Source organism: Equus quagga, chromosome 21, assembly GCF_021613505.1.
Source record: "Equus quagga isolate Etosha38 chromosome 21, UCLA_HA_Equagga_1.0, whole genome shotgun sequence".
Taxonomy (NCBI): Eukaryota; Metazoa; Chordata; class Mammalia; order Perissodactyla; family Equidae; genus Equus; species Equus quagga.
This window is the reverse complement of record NC_060287.1, coordinates 25,590,606-25,611,884: the sequence shown is the minus strand read 5'-3', so window position 1 is coordinate 25,611,884 and position 21,279 is coordinate 25,590,606. Positions and strand designations below refer to the sequence as shown.

General features: G+C 37.0%; 1 protein-coding gene across 1 annotated transcript in view; it reads left to right on the top strand.

Annotated features, from left to right (window-relative positions):
• The first annotated feature begins 2,841 nt into the window (after nt 1–2,841).
• The window catches only part of LTN1 (listerin E3 ubiquitin protein ligase 1), a 53,817-nt gene continuing 35,379 nt past the window's right edge, over nt 2,842–21,279 (top strand). Inside the window, exons 1-8 of the mRNA XM_046648152.1 lie at nt 2,842–2,967; nt 7,327–7,530; nt 8,022–8,120; nt 8,596–8,826; nt 11,246–11,298; nt 12,011–12,191; nt 20,290–20,463; nt 20,768–20,958. Coding sequence (XP_046504108.1) covers nt 2,926–2,967; nt 7,327–7,530; nt 8,022–8,120; nt 8,596–8,826; nt 11,246–11,298; nt 12,011–12,191; nt 20,290–20,463; nt 20,768–20,958 — 1,175 coding nt within the window. The 5' untranslated portion in view covers nt 2,842–2,925. The remainder of the gene's footprint in view (nt 2,968–7,326; nt 7,531–8,021; nt 8,121–8,595; nt 8,827–11,245; nt 11,299–12,010; nt 12,192–20,289; nt 20,464–20,767; nt 20,959–21,279) is intronic.

The window sequence follows — 21,279 nt, the reverse complement described above, 5'->3', positions numbered from 1 at the left end:
GATACATACTGTCTCATCACTAGTCTTTTTAAGCTGTTAGGTTGATCAGACGTCAGCTTGATCCACCAAATTTAAAGTTCTCCATCAGGTTTTCACTTAATGACTTTAGTAACCTTTGATGATAATTAGCTAGATCCATTATTTATTTATTTTTATTGAGGTATAATTAACATAGAACATTATGTTAGTTCAGGTGTACGACATAAAGATTCCATATTTGTCATGATTTTTTAAAGTTATCATTCCTTCATTCATTAGCTTAAACTATACCATTAAGAACAATTCTCGCCCATCAACTATTGTGTTACCCTGAGGTAAAGTTCATACAGAGAAGACAGGATAAATGTTTGATTCTTCTGCTTTATTTACAAGTTTTCAGAATAATGAGTTGGTTCCCTAGAATTCTCCAACATGGCCAATGAATTGGTTTTTCTTATTTATTATCATTATGAAGCCATGGATTTTAGTATATACATTTTAGATATACAAATTGTGGATATTATTCTTTTATATGCTCAAATTGTCCCATCTTTGGCCAGTGAGACCTCCTTTAAATTGTCTCCTGGATCCTTTGACATGTTCTCATTATGCATCATGCATGATAAGGTATTCCAGACTCATCCTATTCATTTTCTATACATCTATACATCCTATACATTTTCTGTCCCAGGTGTGGTAACAGCCATTTTCCAACACTCTCATTGAAAAATAGTACTTAGAGAACACCATCTGGGCATTAGGGGTGCCCCTTGCAACTAAATATGCCGTTATTTCTATACCTTTTCAGGAGACAAAACTTGTAACTATTATTCAAATTTTTTTTAAATCTTAAAGTATTTTCAGTAATTATAATATAATAACATCAGTACTACTATTCTGAATTCAAATCAAATAATTGATTACTATAAAGGTACAGAGGGAATCTTTTGAGTGATAAAAGTGTTCTATATCTTAATTTAAGCAGTGGTTACAATTATGTACATTTGTCAAAACTCACCAATATCTACATGACAAATGATGAGTTTTTCTCTAAATTCATCCTTGATTTAAAAAGCAATATATAACTATGTTAACATCGATAGGAACTAAGACAAACTAAATACAAATATAAAATGAAAAAGGCTGAAAAAACATTTATAAATTTGAACTGAAAAAAATTAGTATGAACTGATTAGTATGAACTAATTAACTATAATTAGTATGAACTAATTATATTTGTGTGTGTACATAGATTTTTTTAAACTAATATTTAAAAGCTTTGTTCCCTGAAAAGGTCTAGAAAAAACTAGGGTTGAAGATGCAAGAAAGTTTGTGGTCAGCGGTAATAGTCAACATATTTAACAACCAATATGGCATGAGCACCATCCAGTTAGAATAGACACTGGAACACCTTTTCTCTCACAACTCCCCAATCTGCTCAGGGATAACCCACCCCGCCTGCGGGGACGCACACATGACAGATAGGTCCAAGCCAGAGCTGTCCCTAACCAAGCACACCCTCCACAATTTTCATTAAGAAATGGCTCATTGTCGGGTTTGACTGGAAGGTTACCTCTACTGGGTAATAAGGGTGGCATTGGGAATCCTGAGGTAACATACAGGTAATCACTGCATCAGCAGCTACTATCCCCAGGGCTAGGAAAAGAAGGAAGGAAAGAAGAGGTTGGGGTAATTAGAATCTAAATTCTATGAAATTAATTTCATTTAATTTAGGCTTGGAGGAGGGCCCTGAAAAGCTGGGGCTCCATTCATGCCTATGAAGAGGGTGGTGCCTGTCTGTTGCTGGTCCTTCGGAGTTCAAAGAAGGGACCACGGTGGTTTTGGGACTCATACTTCTAAGGAGGGGGCACCATTGGCGTTTTAAGAGCTCAGAGGGGCCCCATGGAGCCAGGACTCAGACTTCTGAGGAGGAGGGCCCTCGATGCCTGGCAGCTGCTGGTACCCTTGAGGAGCGCAATAAGGCTGATCGTGTGATTGTTGACAAAAGGATGGAGACTGAAACCAACCGCTGCCTAAACCACTTGCATTGCTGCTGGGATGATGCCAACAGAGTGGAGCAAGTCCCTTCTCTTTCCTCTTGTCTTTCATTCTCCTTCTAGTCCCCTGAGTTGGTAGAATCTAACGGAAGCCAGTTGAATAAAAGAGAAATGGTTTGCAGAGCCTCAACACCACGGAGTCGAGTACAAAAGGGTGAATGTGTGGACATGAGAGACGATAACCGGCAACATGTGGTTGTTTCTCTAGTGTCCTTCTGAGGAGCAAAATCACTGAAGTTACAAGATCTGTACATTTCAAATTTTAATAGAGACTGCCACATTATCCTCTTTTGTAAAAGCTATTCATAACACTTTTGATTAAAAAAAAGTGTGGGAGGGATTTAGAGAGAATATTGCCTAGCGTATTATTTCTCAAATTTTAACAAGACCTGGGAATCTTGTTAAAATGCAGAATCTGATTCAATAGTTCCAAGCTGCGCCTTACAGTCTGCATTTCTAACAAATGCCCAAATGATGCTGATGATTGCATTTTAAAAGGTCTAACATTTTCCTATCTTCCTACATCCACCACCACGTCATTCTATTGCTACCCTTGTGTGAAAATGCCTCTCATACGGCTCTTGCCAATTGAAAGCGCGGAAGGCAGGATTTGGCGCCACGGGTCCAATGCCTGGCTTCCTATTGGATATGAATGACGTCACCCGGAGGGGCGGGGCTCTAATTGTTACGTAGCGGGAGGCGAATCGTTAGGGACGCGGCGGGAGGCGGGAGCGGAAGTGGGGCGGCAGGTGGGCAGGGTGTGTGGCGGAAGGGGTGGGCCGGGAGAAGTCGTCCCAGTGGGCCCTCTTCCGGCGCGAGGGGCCGGAAGTTGTGGCCCGGCCGTATCAACCGGGATCAGCGGGCTGAGAGTGCGGCTGAGACCCCGACCATGGGCGGGAAGAACAAGCAGCGGACCAAGGGGAACCTGAGGGTGAGTGGCGGGTGGCCCGGCCGACCGGGGAGTCCTCGCCTCGTAGCTGCTGGCTCCGGCCCGCGCGCGGCTGGAGGATGTGTGGAGCGCGGCTGTGGGGAGGCGTGTGTTTGCGTGTCGAGTGTGACCTCCCTGTTGGAGGTGCTTCCCCGCGGGCGGGGTGGGTCATCTCTGAACAGATTGAGGAGTTGTGAGAGAAAAGGTGTTCCATGCCAGAGCTGTCCCCAGCCGAGCCTCCTCCCTCACCACACAATTTTCGTTAAGAAATGGTTCACTGTCCGGTTCAACTGGAAGGTTACCTGGCCAGGGTAGCGGGGGTGGCCTTGGGAACGAAGGAGTTGGGTGGGAAGCAGTTCAAGTGAGCCTGGTGTGCATGCTGTCTTGGATTCTGTCACTTCTTTGCCCAAAAACATGTTATAACATCTCTAATCCCCATATCCCTCGGGGTAAAACAAGGCCAAAGCCCTTACAGTGGTATTCGTGGTGTGTGGTCTGCCCCTCGCCCCTTTCCATCTGCGGCCCCATATTCAACTCCCTCCACCTTGCTCCCTCCATCCAGCCAGACTGGCCTCCTCAATGAGCCTGGATCTTGCCTGGCAGGCACCCCGACGCTCTTTTGTTAGGTGGCTCCAAATTTTGCTGGAGACACCTCAGTGAGGTCTCTGTGATCACCCTGTTTTAAATTGTAATCCTCCTCCACGCCCTGTTCTTTCCTGCTTTATTTCGCTCCACTGCACTTAGGACTTCTAACATATTATGTAGTTGACCATCTCGCCTCATTTACGGTCTTGCTTCACTAGGATATAAGTCTTATGAAGGCAGGTGTTTTTATCTGCTGCTGTTATCCTCGGAGCCTAGAACAAGGACTGGTATATAGGAGAATTTCACTAAATACTAGTTTAAAGAAAACCCAAGAGTGGATGAAACTTATACGATTACGGATGTTATAGTGAATTTTTTTTTCATGGCACTAGGTTTGCAATGGCACATTTCACTTTTTTTCCTGGTTCTGATCCAATTCTAGTGATTTCAGTACCACATCTTCTTAGATCTGTCACTTAATCTATTTTGAAAGGTAATAATAATGTCAACAACAATAATAGTAGCTTACTTTGTGCCAGTACTGTGCTGAGCGCTTTACTTTCATTCTCATTTAATCTTTTTTGAATTTACAATTTGTTTTCAATGTTTAGTTTTGAAATATTCTGAATATGAGGAAAAGTTGCAAGAAGGTTAGTGACAACCCATATATTCTTTAGTTAGATTCATCAGTTGTTAAAATTTGATCATTCTTGCTTTCTCTCTCTAAATATATGTATTTTACTGAACCATATAAGAATTCTTGCAGAAATCATGACACTTAACTCCTAAATACTTCAACATGTGTATTTTAAAAACAATGCCATTCTTCTACATAACTGTGAGCAATTATAACATAGAAAATTTAAATTCATTATAATACTACTGTCTAATAATATACATTATTGTATTCAGATTTCTATAGTCATCTCAATAATGTTCTCTATAACTTTTATTTTAGATATAGCATTTTAAAAAACATCCAAGATCCAGTCAAAAATCACTCATTCCATTTAGTTCTCATTTAGATCTAGACAGTTTCCCAGTACCTTTTCTTTGTAGAGGGGTTCTTGTATGCCATGGATTTCTTGGAAGGGCCTAGGCCACTTGTTTTTGCTTAATGTAGATTTGTCTAATTGTTCCTTATGACTAGATTCAGGTTAAACGATTTTTGACAGGAATGTGTTGTAGATGATGTGTCTTTCTCAGTGCATCACACCTTAGGGCACATGATGCCTGTTTGTCCCGTTATTGATGGTATTTGTTTAATCACTTGCTTAAGCTGATGTCCATTGTAAAGGTATCTCTTTCCATTGGCTCTTAACAAATAGTATGTGGAGTGGTAGTTTGACAGGGAATAACTTGTTCTCTCACAAACTTTCACCTAATGGTTTTAGCATCCTTTGATGATTCTTGCTGGAATCGATTATTCTAGTGGTGGTATAAAAAACGTTTAATCTTGACAACAACCCAAGTAATCATTTAATTACTATTATCTCATTGTAAAGATGATGGTACTTAGGCTTAGAGAAATTAACTTGCTCATTTAATTAAAAATTAATAAGCTCATGTAGCCAGGAAGTTGCAGAGTTGAGATTTGAACTTAGAGTGGCAGTCATTCACTCAACAGAAGACTTTGAATACTGATTGCCACGTATTCAAAGATGATAGACAAATGTCTCCTATTCTTGAACTATCAGTTTGATGATAGAGACAGGTAAGTAAGCAAATAATTATAATATATTAAAGAATTATGATACCAGTATGAATAAAAAGAAAGTGGGAGAACAGAAAAGAATGGTGATTGATCTGAGGGAGGCAACTGTTGAAAACATGAGTGTGTTTTGAAGTGAGAGTAGGAGTTTGTCAGGCAGTGAAAAGGAAGGAAGGGTTTTCAGGCAGAGAGAAAAAATTACTCAAAGACCAAGTTGTAAAAGGGCATGACATGTTCAGGGAGCCTTGAATTCAATTTGAGAGTAGAAGACAAATGGCGGCAGCAAAATTAGGAGAGGGGAGGAGGAAGTGGGACAAGGGAAGAAAAGAGTGGCGGGAAATAACACAGGGAAAGGTTAAGGGCAGGTGGTGAAAGATCTGTAAGTCTTCTGAGTCTGGTCCTTAAACTGTAGACTCAGGATTGCCACATCAAATATCTCTAGAAGCCAGGCACAAAAGAATGAAGTAGGTGTAGTATGAGAAAGTTAACTGCTAGAAATAGAATCAAAGTTCTTAATGTTCGAACTGTGGGTATAAGCATCTAACATACAGTAGCGCAAGTAATGAGAAACAGTAACTATATTTTAAATACAAAGTAGACCTTGAAAAAATACAATTAGTACGTTTAAAAAATAATTTGTTACTTTTGAATTGGAAACTAGAAATCTGATACCTTTTCTTCTGCACCTAGTTAGTATCACTGTCAGCTCTGGTATTTCAGGTCAGTTCAGAATTCAGCCTTGACTCTTTTTAGCTGTTAGCAATAATTTTTTAATACTATTTCATTATTTTGTTTAATGATAAAACTGTTTACAAATGAGATTATAGATAAAATTCTGATGTCTTGTCATTTAGTGTCCAGAATTGTGTTGTAATTCACTAACTTCCTTCGTAGCTCTTTATTCATGTACTGACATTGAGAGACGTGAACTGAATAATGTTAGTTCATTTTAATAAAGTTTTAAAATAGAGAAGCTTTTTTGAAATTAGTCTTAAATGCTACTATTTTGGGGGGGAAAGTAATTCTGGCCGTTATTTTCATTTCTGGTCACTCATTTCAGTTTAGAAAGTAGTCCAGATTATTTTTTGACAAATGAATTTCCAAAACACAATTTTGCTAGGTATGAGCAAGTTAAATCACACATTTGGGTAACCCTTTCGAACGTTCTTAGAGAGAAATAAGAAACAGATGAGTTTAGATGGGTTGTAATGTCATCCTGGACATTGAACTGAGGCATTTTTTATTAGATGACAATGAACATGTTAATTTCTTTCAGTAGGTCAAATATTTTCTTTTTCTTTAACAACTAATCCCTTAACTTCTAGAATTAGGAAGCTTCTATATTATGTATCAGTCAAACAAACTACTGACTGTGGTTCAAAACAAAGGCGTCTGTCTTATATCCTGACCACTGTGTTGATTTTTATGTCTATAATAATGTAATTTGTAACTGTTTTAGCCCAAAGAGGTTAGGCTAGGCTTTGGGTATGTGGAAATGAGTGTGTCTGTCCTCAAGGCGTTCCTAGTCTGGAAGCAGCTATCATTAGACATCCAGTGATGGTTGCTTAATAAATATTTATTGAATGAATGGATGAATGAAAAGATGTAATCCATTTGTGAGTTAATTTTACGTCATTACACAGTACGTGTATACATACTATTTATACAAAAGTTGGAAATAAGTTTCATAAAACAGTACTTATTCTTACCATATGTGATACATTCTCATTTTTAAAATTTTATTCTATTTCTTTAAACTGCTGTCATGGATCATTAAGTTGATATCATGAGCCAGTGATGGATTGTATCCACAGTTTAAAAAACATTGTTTTGATGTTTAGGAAACCAGGAAATAGCTCCTAGGATCATTACTGATATGTTCTTAATGACAGAAACATTCATCTTTGGGCACGTTGCAGTAGATGAAATCTAGCTTAGAAAAAAAAAAGTCCTCAAATCAAAGCTTGTTCCACTGTGGGAATTGTCAAGGAATTGCTCTAAAGAACTCAAAGTTAAGTTTTGAACTCTCTTGGCCTCTGACGTTTTTCTCCCTACTTTCTTATCAGCCTTCAAACAGTGGCCGGGCTGCAGAACTCCTTGCCAAAGAACAGGGAACAGTGCCTGGATTTATTGGTTTTGGAACATCTCAGAGTGACCTAGGCTATGTTCCTGCCATTCAAGGAGCTGAAGAAATTGACAGTCTTGTGGATTCTGATTTCCGAATGGTGCTGCGGAAACTTTCTAAGAAAGATGTCACAACAAAATTAAAAGCAAGTTTTAACATTTTAATTTGTTAAAATGTTACAATTCTTTTGTTAAAATGTCTGTATTTTGTGTAAAGAAAGATGAATCATTTATGACTGATAAGTTCTTTTACTATTGTACTTTTTCTGACATGTAGACTTAAGCTTAGTTTACACTTATCTTCCGGTTTATAAATTAGTTTGTTGCTCTACATTTATTTGAAGCTCTTTGGAATTCTGGCTTTACGGTTTTTCCCATTAGAGGATGTAATTTTGACCCTATAATTTTAAATGGGGCTTTCTGTTTGTATACATTTTGGTTTTTTAAAAACTGAGAAGTTTCTATCATAGTAGCCTGTGAAGGAACTCTTCAGATTACTCCCATATGGCACAAACAGAAACGGTGTATTCTCATATTACATAAAATAGGCTAAGCTTCTAGAACAGAGTAAATATAATCAATAACCAATATTATGGTTGTTGATCCTTAACGATGTTAATAATTAATTTACTTTTAGGCTATGCAGGAATTTGGAATCATGTGTACAGAGAGAGATACAGAAATTGTAAAAGGAGTTCTCCCGTACTGGCCAAGAATTTTCTGCAAAATTTCACTTGTAAGTATTGAGACTTTACTGGTTTATTTCTGTTGTATATTTTTTTGTTGAGGTCATAGGGACTATCAAATTTATATGATTCATTTTCAGTGAGGATTATGAAATGTTATGGCAGCATTGTTATGCAGATTGGATTATGTTGGGTTGTGTAAAGTGTATAGAGAGTGTTACCCAGATACTTTCCAGTCATAGTAAATTTTGACAGCTTAATTTCTTTATATATTTGCTATCGAAGAATGAGAATGAATTGCTGAATTATTCAAGGCCTAGCTTTGACTCTATCTTGAATACAGTTATTTTTATCTCATGGGGAAAAGGAGAAAAGGAGAAATTAATTTTTTACATAATTATTGATTTTTGTTTAGCTCTGCACATAGGTGAGTTCTTCTCAGTGGGTCATCATAGCATATCCAGAAATGTTTGTATTTGTTTTTATGGGCTAGAGCTATTTTAAACCATGTTATATTTTTGATAGGATCATGACCGCCGGGTTCGAGAAGCCACACAGCAAGCTTTTGAAAAACTTATCCTTAAAGTAAAAAAACACTTGGCTCCTTATTTGAAAAGCTTAATGGGCTATTGGCTAATGGCTCAGTGTGATACGTACACACCAGCTGCATCTGCAGCAAAAGATGCCTTTGAAGCAGCTTTCCCTCCAAGCAAGCAACCTGAAGCCATAGCGTTTTGCAAGGACGAAATTACAATCGTAAGTTCTTGGAACTGTTCTGTATACATGTTTCTTCTTGAGTATTTAAGGACTATGAGGCATGTTACCATGACAGCTCTTTGACCTGAATTGTGAGGGAATGAATAAGTGCAATATTTCCAAAGGAAGATTGCCTTTTTAAAATGGTGTTTAACAAAATTGACCTTTTTGGATTTTTACGTAATTAACATTTTAGGTTGGATCTTTTTAAATTATTTAAATTTTCCACCTTTAATTTATAAATCTTAATTTATCGTATTATCTAAAAAACTTAGATATATGCTTTGTAATATATAATCTAAAAAAAGAGTACATCTAGAAATTAAATCTAAACTTATTTTCTCTCATATTCCATATCAGTACCTGTATACAGATCTAGTTCATTCTTTTTGTTGGCTCTCCGGTATTTCTTTGTTTGGATGTACAACAGTTTATTTAACTTCTTTTACATTAATATACATTTAGAATTTTTCCCCAATCTTTCATTGTAATGAACACTGCTTCAGTGAACTTTTTTTTTTTAATTGAAGTATCATTAACATCCAATATTGTGAAGATTATGGAATAAATCTCTTTATCCCCTGTGGAGTGATAGTTACCAGAACTTCTAGTAACCATATGTTGGGTCAAAGGATAAGAACATTTAAAATATTTATAGATATTGTTAAATTGCCCTTCAAAAGGTCATACAAATTTATGCTCCCATTAACAGATATAAAAGTTTCTCCAACGCTCGGCCAACGCTTTTGCCAGACTGATATCAGCTATAACTTTTGTGCCTTTGAGTTCATCTGTATCTAATACTGTCCTTCCTCGTTTCTTCCCTCCTTATTTGCTATTCCTAATATATGGACTGGAAAAACCAGACGGTCAAGTTTGTTAGCATTATATCAAGAAATAAGAGTAGATGGACTGTGAGTGAGGGGGAATTGAGGATTTAAAAAAATTCATGCTTGCATTCTTTCCCTTATTTACTACTTCTTTGTTGCCATAGCACCCTGTTTATAATCCTACTTAAACACCCTCCCTCCCTTCCTCCTTTCATTTAGTCAACCTTCCTGTGGCTTCCCATTACACTTACAAGTCCAGATTTCTTATCTTGACCCATAGGGCTCTGCATGATCTGATCGCTGCTTACCTATGTGATCTCGTCACCCAACACCTCTCCTACACACACACACACGTATGCATTCTAGTTCCCCATTTAGGTTCTTAGTTCTTCCATCCTTCATTTCTCTGGTGTACCAAGCTTACTTTTCTAGGGAGAGGGTTTTTGGCTTTAATCGTATTCTCAAAGAGAGTTCTGTAACCGAACCATAAATTAATCACTGGTTTATTTAAAGTAGCAAATGATAAATGTTATGAGAGTGGAATGTCATGAGTTTGGACACGAAGAGTTTTATAGAAAATGGATTTTGAGACAACTAATTTGTTCCTAGTTTTTTTGTTTGTTTGTTTTTTTGTTCTTGACTTTGTTATGGATGGATAACTTATTGAATATGTGGATGATTTCCTCCATTATTTTCTCTTTAGTTGGCCATGTCACAGTTCATAACAGATGTTGGGTTTGAGCTTTCCCAAATTCAAAATGAATGTATTAGAGAGGAGTTAGGCAAATGAAGATTAAAATGTCATATTTATAGACAGTGTGTCATAATGTCTATCGCAATGTGGGCTCTGGGTCATACCATTGGGTTCTAGTTGCTTTCTGCTATTAGTTGGATGTGTGACCTTGGACAAGTTTCTTTGCCTCCATTACCTCGTCTGTTAAAGTGGGAATTAACGTGAATTCATTGAGTTGTTGTGAGGATTAATTTAGTTAATGCATGAAATGTGCTCAAAGCAATACCTGGCATGTGGAAAAACTCAATAAATGCTAGCTGTTCTTATTGCTGATAAAATAGATACTGGAGCCGTGGGTTTCCTAGTCCTGCACACTCCAGAAGTTAGGCACACTTAAACTCGCATTTCAGATGGAACCTTAGACCTCCCTCCAGGATGGCGCAGAGTACAGTGTGTGTCCTCTGTGAGCAGGGAGGTACTCAAAAAGAGAGGAGAGGAAAGCAGAACCTAATTTTTCTCCCAGACTTACTAACTGAATATTTCATCCACTTCATCACTGTGTGCAAGAGGAATGGAGAAGCAAGATACCAGGAATATTTAGGGGAGAATTCCTTTTATGGCAACTGGAGGTGTTTAGAAGAAGCACCCTGTCCTTATCCCAGCAGCAGCCAACTTTGGGAATTGATAGGGAAAGAAAAATAGGTAAAATGTCTTCAGACCTTTTAGTTTTGCTATTTAATTTTGCCACTTTTGTGGGGAATGGGGCAAAAACTTTTAGGTGAGGTGAGGTTTATGCTCTGTTCACTATTGACAGTTCAATAAAATCTCAAGGCTGTGGGCTTTTCCTCTTCTCTAGGTGCTGCAGGATCATCTTATAAAAGAAACGCCTGATACACTCAGTGACCCGCAGTAAGTTGTGTTGTATCTGTGACTCTTGTTGAGGATTTGTTTCATCCATAGGGAGTAAGATGATAATTTCAATGTGACATTTTTTTAAAAAGGTACTTGAAATGTAGAGCTGAAAGTACTTAATATAGTGCCGTATGCCAGGTACTGTTTTTAAGTGCTTTTACTTACAAGTTGTCCTGCTATTTAAGTTGAATTATCTGGGAGCTACACATTTATTTCTTTTACAAAGATGTTTTTAGATTTTTCTCACATTTGCCTTTTGACAGTCAAAGCGGGAACCATTTTAAGATCTGGTTGAAAATAGTTTAAGAAGTATGAATAGTTCTATTGAAAGAGTAGAAAAATGTTCCATTTACTTTTACTCTTAGGTTCTAATCAAGCTGTTAAGAGTCCGTAAGGGAAAGTCATCTTAGATGCATTGGTACCCGTTCCCCAGAATCGCCCTATTGACTGCTCCTGAGAGCAGTGTCTTTGCACACATGTTTCAAGACAGGGCTTTTGTCTGCTTTCACCTTGTATTATTAGAAAAATATGTAATTAAAGTTCTGTGAATGTTTGCATTTTGTGGGAGGAGGGGTTGGCACGGGGGTAATAGACTATAGAAATAACGCAAGTTTGGTGGATATTTAATGATAAAACATTTAAAATGGAAGTGCCAAAATGTACTTTGGCTTATTCTCAATCCTTCTCCATATTTTCTTTTCACATCAAGGACTGTTCCAGAGGAAGAGAGAGAAGCTAAATTCTATCGAGTTGTAACCTGTTCCTTATTGGCTTTAAAGAAATTGCTGTGCCTCTTACCTGATAATGAGCTTGACTCTCTGGAAGAGAAATTTAAGTCTCTTTTATCACAAAATAAATTTTGGAAGTATGGAAAACACAGTATACCTCAGGTATCTTAATCTTTTTTATTTTAAGACACTTCCCTGTTACCTTTTTTCCTCTGATCTTGTTAGTTTATGTTTATGCTTTATGTTTAAAACTCTGCAAACGCATCTTTGTGGTGCAACTGAATTGCCTCTCTTACTAGAATGTTACTGTATTTTCACTTTTTTATTTAGCTGTTTGGAGCTCAGATTCTGAATTGAATTACCATGCTCCTCTGTTCATGGCACCTTAAAATTGTTGGTTTGTGCAAGGCTCTTCTCATTTAATGTATTTATTTTTCATCTTTTGTCCCTATCTCCCTCTCCATTCTCCACCTCCACCAGCTGACCATTCTAATATGCTTAATGTCTGTCCTTTTGTTTTCTGTAGTCGATTCTTGTTGTTTATGGTGATTAGATTCTATAAAGTCCCCACAAACACTGAATTAGTGAGTACTGAAGGGTTGTTCTTAGGAGAAATACAGGATTAGGTTCCTGCGTGTCTTTGGTCACAACATTCTTGTCACTTGGTCGATTACATAACCTTGTTTCATGTATGTATGTTTAAAGACATCTTTAATATATAGTGTTGATTTATTGACATTGAATTCACGGACAACAGCAGTAGAAGTCATGCCTGAACGAAGCTTATCAAGTTTGTATTTTCTCTGTTAGGCCCATCACAGCCTTTTTGCAGATGTTTTTAATTCACATAAATGGTATTGTGGTATATTTCATTCCATTTATTGCTTTTTACTTAGTACTATTTTTTTTTTTTAAAGATTTTATTTTTTCCTTTTTCTCCCCAAAGCCCCCTGGCACATAGTTGTGTATTCTTTGTTGTGGGTCCTTCTAGTTGTGGCATGTGGGACGCTGCCTCAGCATGGTTTGATGAGCAGTGCCATGTCCGCGCCCAGGATTCGAACCAACGAAACACTGGGCCACCTGCAGCGGAGCGTGCGAACTTAACCACTTGGCCACGGGGCCAGCCCCTACTTAATACTATTTTTTAAAGGTATGCTTTTTTTTTTCATGAGGAATATTGGCCCTGAGCTAACATCTGTTGCCAATCTTCCTCTTTTTTTTTCTCCCCAAGCCCCAGCACATGGGTGTCTACCCTAGTTGTAAGTCTGTCTAGTTCCTCTATGTGGGATGCCACCACAGCATGGCTTGATGAGCAGCATATAGGTCTGCACCCAGGATCCAAACCAGTGAACCCTGGGCTGCTGAAGTGGAGTGTGTGAATTTAACTACTACACCACTAGGCCAGCCCCCTACTTAGTACTTTTTAAAAAAAGTACTAAAATACTTTAAATCCGTCAGATTGCATATGTATATCTGTTCCATGGCGTCTAAGTGCTGTGTAGTATTCGGAAGTTTGCATCTATTCCATTTTACCTGTCCATTCCCCCATTGATAGACCCCCTGATTGCCTCCAACTTCCTGCCCTCACAAATAATGCAGCAATGAATATCTTCATTCATGTATCCTCAGATCTGTGAGAATTCCTTTTTCTGAAATTCTCTCACTTTCTGAATCGCTGAGTCAAAGAATACATGCATACTTAATTTTCTGGAGAAGTGCCAGATTGCTCATCTGAATGGCTGCATTACTCTAGACTCAACCACCAATGCACGATGAGGCCTCCATATCCTAATATTCCAGCCAGGACTAGGCATCATTCAGCTTCCTAATTTTTGTCAGTCTAATAGGAGTTCAAATGTTCTCTCTCTTTAATTTTAATTACTCTGCTAACTAGTGACGTTTAGCATCTCTTTATAAACTTTTTAGATTTTTGTGTTTCTTCCATAAACTAGTTGTTCCTATCTTTCTCCCCTTTTTTTTCTATTGGAGTCATTCTCTTTTTCTTGTTTTACTGGAGTTCCTTGTGTATTCGAAATATTAGTCCTTTTGTCGTTTTTAGGCATTACAAATATTCTCTTATTCTGTCGCCTTTCATGTGTCCTCTGTTAGAAATCTTAATGTTGGTGTAGTCAGAATCACTGGTTTTGCCTTATGTAGGGCTTTCCCACTTTAAAGCCATAAAGATACTCTTATATTTTTAATAGTTATATTTTTTTATAGTTTTACGTTTAATATGAAGTCTTTAATCCATCAATAATCCACCTTTTTATATGGTGTTAGGCAGAGACCTGGTTACATTTCTCTTCATGTATAGTGAACCAGTTTTTTTGTTGCCTAGTAAGCTGTTCATTCTTTCCCTATTGACTTTTGATCCACCATTATGGTACATCTAGTTCCCATATGTTTGTAAGTTTGTCTCTAAACTCTATCTTCTGATCCAAAGACCTTTGTTTGTTCTTGTGCCAGTACCTCTGTTAATATGACATTATGATATGTCATAATAACTGCTCAGATGAGTCACTCTTTTTTAGTCATCATCTTTCAAAATTGACTAAGTTGTTTTAGAACTTTATTCTTCCATATAAATTTCAGTAAATTTATTGAATTCCTCAAAAAAGTCTAACTGGAATTTCAGTTGGAGCTGCACTGAATGATTTGGGGAGACTTGCTTCCTTTTTTTAAGGTATGCTTTTTTTTCTTTTTGGTGAAGAAGATTAGCCCTGAGCTAACATCTGTTGCTAATCTTCCTCCTTTTTTAAAAATTTTTTTTCTTTCTCCCCAAAGCCTCAGTATATAGTTGTATATCCTAGTTGTAAGTCATTCTAGTTCTTCTATGTGGGATGCTACCACAGCATGGCTTGATGAGCGGTGCGTAGGTCTGTGCCCAGAATCCGAACTGGCAAACCCCAGGCCACCAAAGTGGAATGCGTGAACTTAACCATTTGCCCACGGGGCTGGCCCCAGACTTGCTGTCTTTATGTTGTTGAACTTGATGTTATGATGAACCTGTCATATCTCTCACTTTATTCAAGTATTTAAAAAATATCCTAGAATAATTTTTTAAACCAAATTAATTGAGGTATAATTTACACACAATAAAATGCAGCCATTTTAATCATATAGTTTGATAAGTTTTGACAGATGTATACACCCATCTACATGCACAAACCCGTGTAACCACTACAATCAAGATATAAAACATTTTTATTACTGAAAAATGGGTTTCTTGTGTCCCTGCTAGTCATCCTTCCCTTTACCCCAGGCAGCCATTGATCTGCTTTCTGTCACTACAGATTAGGTTGGTCTTTTCTAGGGTTTCATATAAATGGAGCCATATATTACTCTGTATCTTTTGCTCAGCATAATGCTTTTAAGATTTTTTCATGGTTGTTGCATGTCTCAATAGTTCATTCCTTTTTATTGCTTAGTTTCATATAGTCTTTGTATGGATATATGTTTTCATTTTTCTTGGGTAAGGAGAGGAATTGGTGAGTCATATGGTAAGTATATGTTAAATTTATAGGAAACTACCACACCATTTTCCAAAGTGGTTATACTGTTTCATACTCTTTTTGTTGGTGAGGAAGATTGGCCCTGAGCTAACATCTGTTGCTAAGCTTCCTCTTTTTGCTTGAGGAAGATTGTCCCTGAGCTAATATCCGTGCCAGTCTTCCTCTATTTTTTGTATGTGGGATACTGCCACAGCATGGCTTGATGAGTGGTGTGTAGGTCCATGCCCAGGATCTGAACCTGCGAACCCTGGGCTGCTGCAGTGGAGTGTAGAAACTCAGCCACCACGCCATTGGCCTGGCCCCTGTTTTACACTCTTATCAGCAATGTATGATGTTTTTACTTGCTCCATATCCTCACTTTGATGTTTTCAGTTGTTTTAAGTCATTCTCATGGCTATGGGATCAGGGGATCAGCAGACTGCAGCTCATAGGTCAAAATCTGGCATACCTGTTTTTGTAAATAGTTTTTTGTATTGTGTGTGGCTGATTTCATGCTAACAAAGCAGAGCTAAGCAGTTGCAGCAGAGAACATATAGCTTGCAAAGCCTAAAATCTTTGTTCTCTGGCTCTTTAAAGAAAGTGTTTACTCACCTCTCGGGTAGAGATTTTTCCTTGTGGTTTTAATTTGCATTTCCCTGATGGCTAATAATGTTGAATGTCTTTTAATGTGCTTATTGGCCATTTGTAAATCTTCTTTTTTGAGGTGTCTAGTCAAACCTTTTGCTCAGTTTTAATATATTGTATTTTTTATTTCTACTTGTTTTTTTTTGTATTTTCTATTGCTTTGATGAAATTTCCTTTTTTTAAAAGACTTTTTTTTTAGAGCAGTTTTAGATTGACAGCAAAATTGAGGAAAATGTCCAGAGATTTCATACACCTCCCGCTCCTCCCAAGTGCGTAGCCTCCTTCATTATCAACGTCTCCCACCAGAGTGGTACATTTGTTAGATAGGATGAACCTACACTGATAGATTATCATCCAGAGTCCATAATTTACATTAGGGTACACTCTTGGTGGTGTACATTCGATAGGTTTGGACAAACGTTTAATGACATGTATCTGTTTCCTATTTTTTTTTTTCATTCATTGTTATATTTTCCTTTACTTCACTGAGTATAGTTAATAAAAGCTGATTTGAAGTCTGTGTCTGATAATAACATCTGGGTCACCTTGGGCTTGTCATCAGTTAATTGTCTTACCTCTTGAAATGGGATCACATTTTCCTGGCTCTTTGTGTGCTGAGTAGGGGCTGGGCCAGTGGCGCAGTGGTTAAGTGTGCACGTTCCACTTTGGCAGCCCAGGGTTCGCCGGTTCGGATCCTGGGTGCGGACATGGCACTGCTTGGCAAGCCATGCTGTGGCAGGAGTCCCACATATAGGAAAAAAAAAAAAGTAGAGGAAGATGGGCATGGATGGTAGCTCAGGGCCAGTCTTCCTCAGCAAAAAGAGGAGGATTGGCAGCAATGTTAGCTCAGGGCTAATCCCCCTCCCCCCAAAAAGCAAAAAGATCTATATGCTGAGTAATTAAACTGTATCCTGGACAGAGATATTTAGATTGTATCCTGCAATGTTATGTTTTGGAGACTGGATTATTTTATATTGCTACAAAAGTGTTGATGTTTTTGTGTTAATAGGCAGTTTACTTAGATTCAAACAGCAAAATGTCATGCCTGCAGTGGGCAACATCTCAGATCTCATTTCAGTTCTGAAACCTTAATTTTAAGCTGTTTTCAGTTTACTCTGTGCATGCATGGTTCAAGGATCAGCTGTAGATTTAGGTTGTGTAAACATGGCTTGTGGGGGTTCCTTTCTCTGGTTTTCTCCTTTCTAGAGTTCCCTGTCACTCTCCTGCAACTTTGTTTACCTTGAGCTCCTTTTCCTGCTTCTTCCAGTTCCTCCACTGAGAATGATGTCAGGCTTCCTCTTGGAGTTGTGGCTGCCCCTGGGCCTTTGTGGTGGTGACTGCAGCCACCTTCAGGGCAAAGCTGCACACAGTGGGAATCAGTCTGTGTGGATTGCTTAACTCCAAGTTTTGATTTCCCCTCCCAAATGTGTATTTCAGTCTTCAGAGCCCTCAGGTAGTTGTTTTTTGTGTTTTGTTCACAGAGCCTGTAGTTGTTCTAGGAATCCTACAGGAAGATCAATGTATTATTAGTCTCTTGCTACAGCATATTCTTTTTGTAATTTTTGAATTGAGTTTTAAGTTTTGAGTTGTAAAGGTGCTTTATTTATCCTGATTACAAGTATTTTGTCAGATAAAGTATCCTGAATGTTTTCTTTCAGTCTGTGGCTTAGATTTTCATTTTGTTAATGGGATTTGGAGAAGGCGTTTTAATTTTGATAAAGTCCAGTTTATCAATTTTTTTCTGTTATGGTTTGTGCTTTTGATGTCTTATCTAAGAAATCTTTGCCTTCCTCAAGGTTGCAAAGATTTTCTATATTTTATTTTAGAAGTTTTGTAGTTTAGGTCCATTTAGAGTTAATTTTTGTGTATGACATAAAGGTGAGTGTCTAATTTCTTTTCATATAGGTATCCATTTGTTGACAGACTGTCCTTTCCTCACTCTGGCACCTTTGTCAAAATTCAGCTGACCATATATGTTGGCTTTTAATTTTGAACTCTTTATTCTGTTCCATTTATCTATATGTCTATCCTTACACTAATACCACATTCTCTTGATTATTATTGTTTTATAGTAGGTCTTGAAACCCTCCAGCTTTGTTCTTTTTCAAAATTGTTTAGGCTGTTTTAATCCTAGAATAATAATATATAGTATTCTCTATACTGAACACGTCTTTATGGCTTTTGTCATTATTGTGAAATGGGTTTTCCTTTTCAATTACATTTTCCATTTTGTTTCTACTGATGTTTAGGAGTACTGTGCTTTCATATGTTAATTATACATCCAGCAGCTCTTCCAAACTCCTGTTAGTTCTAATAGTTTGTCTTTAAATTGAGTATTTTTTATAGCCTGTTTTGCCACGATTATAGTTTGTTATTTGGGTAATTTTCCAGTTGTTTTTTTTCCTTGTCTCTTTGTATTAATTAGGTCCACCAGTGCCATGTTGAATAGAAGTGGTGATAGCAGGCGTTCTTTTCTTGTTCCTGATTTTAATGGTGATAGTTTTAGACCCTCAGGGTTAAGTATGATATTTGCTGTAGATTTCATAAGGTTTAAGGTTTCCTTTTTATTCTTAGTTTGCTGAGTATTTCTGTCATAAATGAATGTTGAAATTTTCTTGATTGTGTTTTCTGATATGTTTATCTGATCATATGATTTTCCAGCCTAGCATTTAAGAGGCAAACTTAATCATGCTGTATGTATATCTTTTAAAATACTCTGCTGACATTCATTTGATAATATTTTATATAAAATATAGAGAAATAAAATATTTTGTGGGGCTAAATATATGTGTATTTTTTAATCCCAGAAAACATTATTATTATACTCTCAATCTTTGTTTAGATTTACCTACATATTCTTTGCTTTGTTTGCTCTTTATTCCTTTCTTCGTCTCTTACCTTCCATATGGGATTGTTTACCTTCTGTATAGGGTGTGTCCTTTGCATTTCTTTTTGTGCTGGTCTGCTGGTGATGAAATCTTTTTTCTCTGTCGAAAAAGATGTTTTTATTTCACTCTCATTCTTGGAAGATATTTTACGAGGTACAGGATTAAATACTGGCAGTTATTTTTGTGTTGAAGATATTATTCCACTGTATTCTGATTTACATTTTTGCCATTGAAGTCAGTTATCAGTCTGACTGTCCTTCCTTCGAAGGTAGTTCATGTTTTTCCTCTGGCTACTCTTAAGATTGTGTCTCTGTTTGTTTTTTGCGGTTGCACTGTGATGGGTCTTGGTGTGGATTTCTTTTTATGTATCTTGCTTGGGATTTGTTGGACTTCTTGAATCTGTAGATTGGTGTATTTCATTGGCTGTACAAAATGCTCAGTTATTATCTCTTCAGATAGATCCTTTGCCTCATTGTCTCTTTTCTTTCCCTTGGGGATTCTGATTAAATATACGTTAAGCCTTCTCACTATCCTTTATGTCTCTTATGCTGTCGTCGTTTTTGATCTTTTTATCTTTCCATGCTATTGGTGGATAAATTCTTGTGCTCTTTCAGTTCACTGATTCTCTCTTCATCTATACCTAATCTGTTCTTAAACTATGAATTGAGCTTTTATTTATATATATATAGTTTAGGGATTATGCTTGGTTCTTTTTCAGATCTGCTGTGCTTTTTCTAAGGTCCTTTTTCCTTCATATTTCCTTAAACTTTTGTTTCTTTAGATATAATAAATATTGTTTATATGGAATTTATAACTGATCATTCTAAGATTTAAAGTCTCAGATCTCTGTGTTATGTTTTGTTTCTGGTGATACTTGCTCATGGTGACTTATTTTTTGTGTGTTTGGCTATATTTAACTTTGTGTTGGCTAGTATATTTGTAGGGATAATTCGAGGCCCCTAATGAAGGCTTCTGCCCATGGAGAGGATTTGTGTTTGCTTCAGCCAAATAAATAGAAAGTTGAATTATTTTTCCCTTCACTTTTGGCTTAGTAATTCCTAATGTCTTTTCACTTATTTGATATTCTTACAAAGATTTTAAAAAGTATTTTTTCCAGCCCTTTTAGTTTTATTAATAAGAGGGTTAGTATGAATAACCTATCTGTTATTACCATAGGTAAAAAATCTTCTCTCAGTTTTATTAGGCTTTAATTTAATTCAGCTTTTCTTCTTTTAGATCCGCTCGGCTTATTTTGAGTTAGTTTCTGCTTTGTGCCAGCGTATTCCACAGTTGATGAAAGATGAAGCATCCAAAGTGAGCCCATCAGTTCTACTCAGCATTGATGACAGTGACCCCATTGTATGCCCAGCTCTCTGGGAAGCTGTGCTTTATACACTTACAACTATTGAGGTAGGTAAGAGTGGTACATTTAGTACAGGGAATACTTGTCTTATTTTTATTCTGGAAATCATTTGAGAGAGAGCCTATCAGATTATAATACCTAAAACTTACTGAAAAATACTTTCTTGCAAATAAAATATTTAATAATTTTTTACAATTTCAGAGTTTTAGTTTTTAATGGTGGTGGTGAAAGATTTTAATCTCTTTAGGTAGAATACTTGATTTATTTTTGAGAGCCTGTATGTCTTCTCTCTTAATTGGGAAAAGTATGTTTATGATGTCTTGTTATTATTATAATGTTTTCTTTGGTTAGGACTGTTGGCTTCATGTAAATGCAAAAAAAAGTGTGTTTCCCAAGCTGTCAGCTGTGGTTCGTGAAGGTGGTCGGGGTCTGGCTACTGTCATATATCCTTACCTTCTGCCATTTATCAGCAAGCTCCCTCAGTCCATTACAGATCCAAAGTTGGATTTCTTCAAAAATTTCCTCACGTCTTTAATTGTAGGGTAAGGAGTTTACATTTTTGATCTTTAAAACAAAAGAGATTTTTCTTGTATTCATAAATGGGTAGAATGACCTACTCATTATTGTCTTATTTAAATTTCCCCAAATTGTTTTGCTGTTTATTAAACACTTTTGAAGTTTTCAGAGAATTTCAATTGGAATTCTTTTCTCAGGTGCTTTCTAGGCTTTAGTGGTAGTAGGCAGCAGAAAGTGAGATGAATATGGTAAGGCCCTTAGATGGAAATAGTCCATTTTTCAAATGAGCCCTTTCTTTGCATGTTGATAAGTACAAATACCCAAATGCAGAAAATGAAACAGTGGAG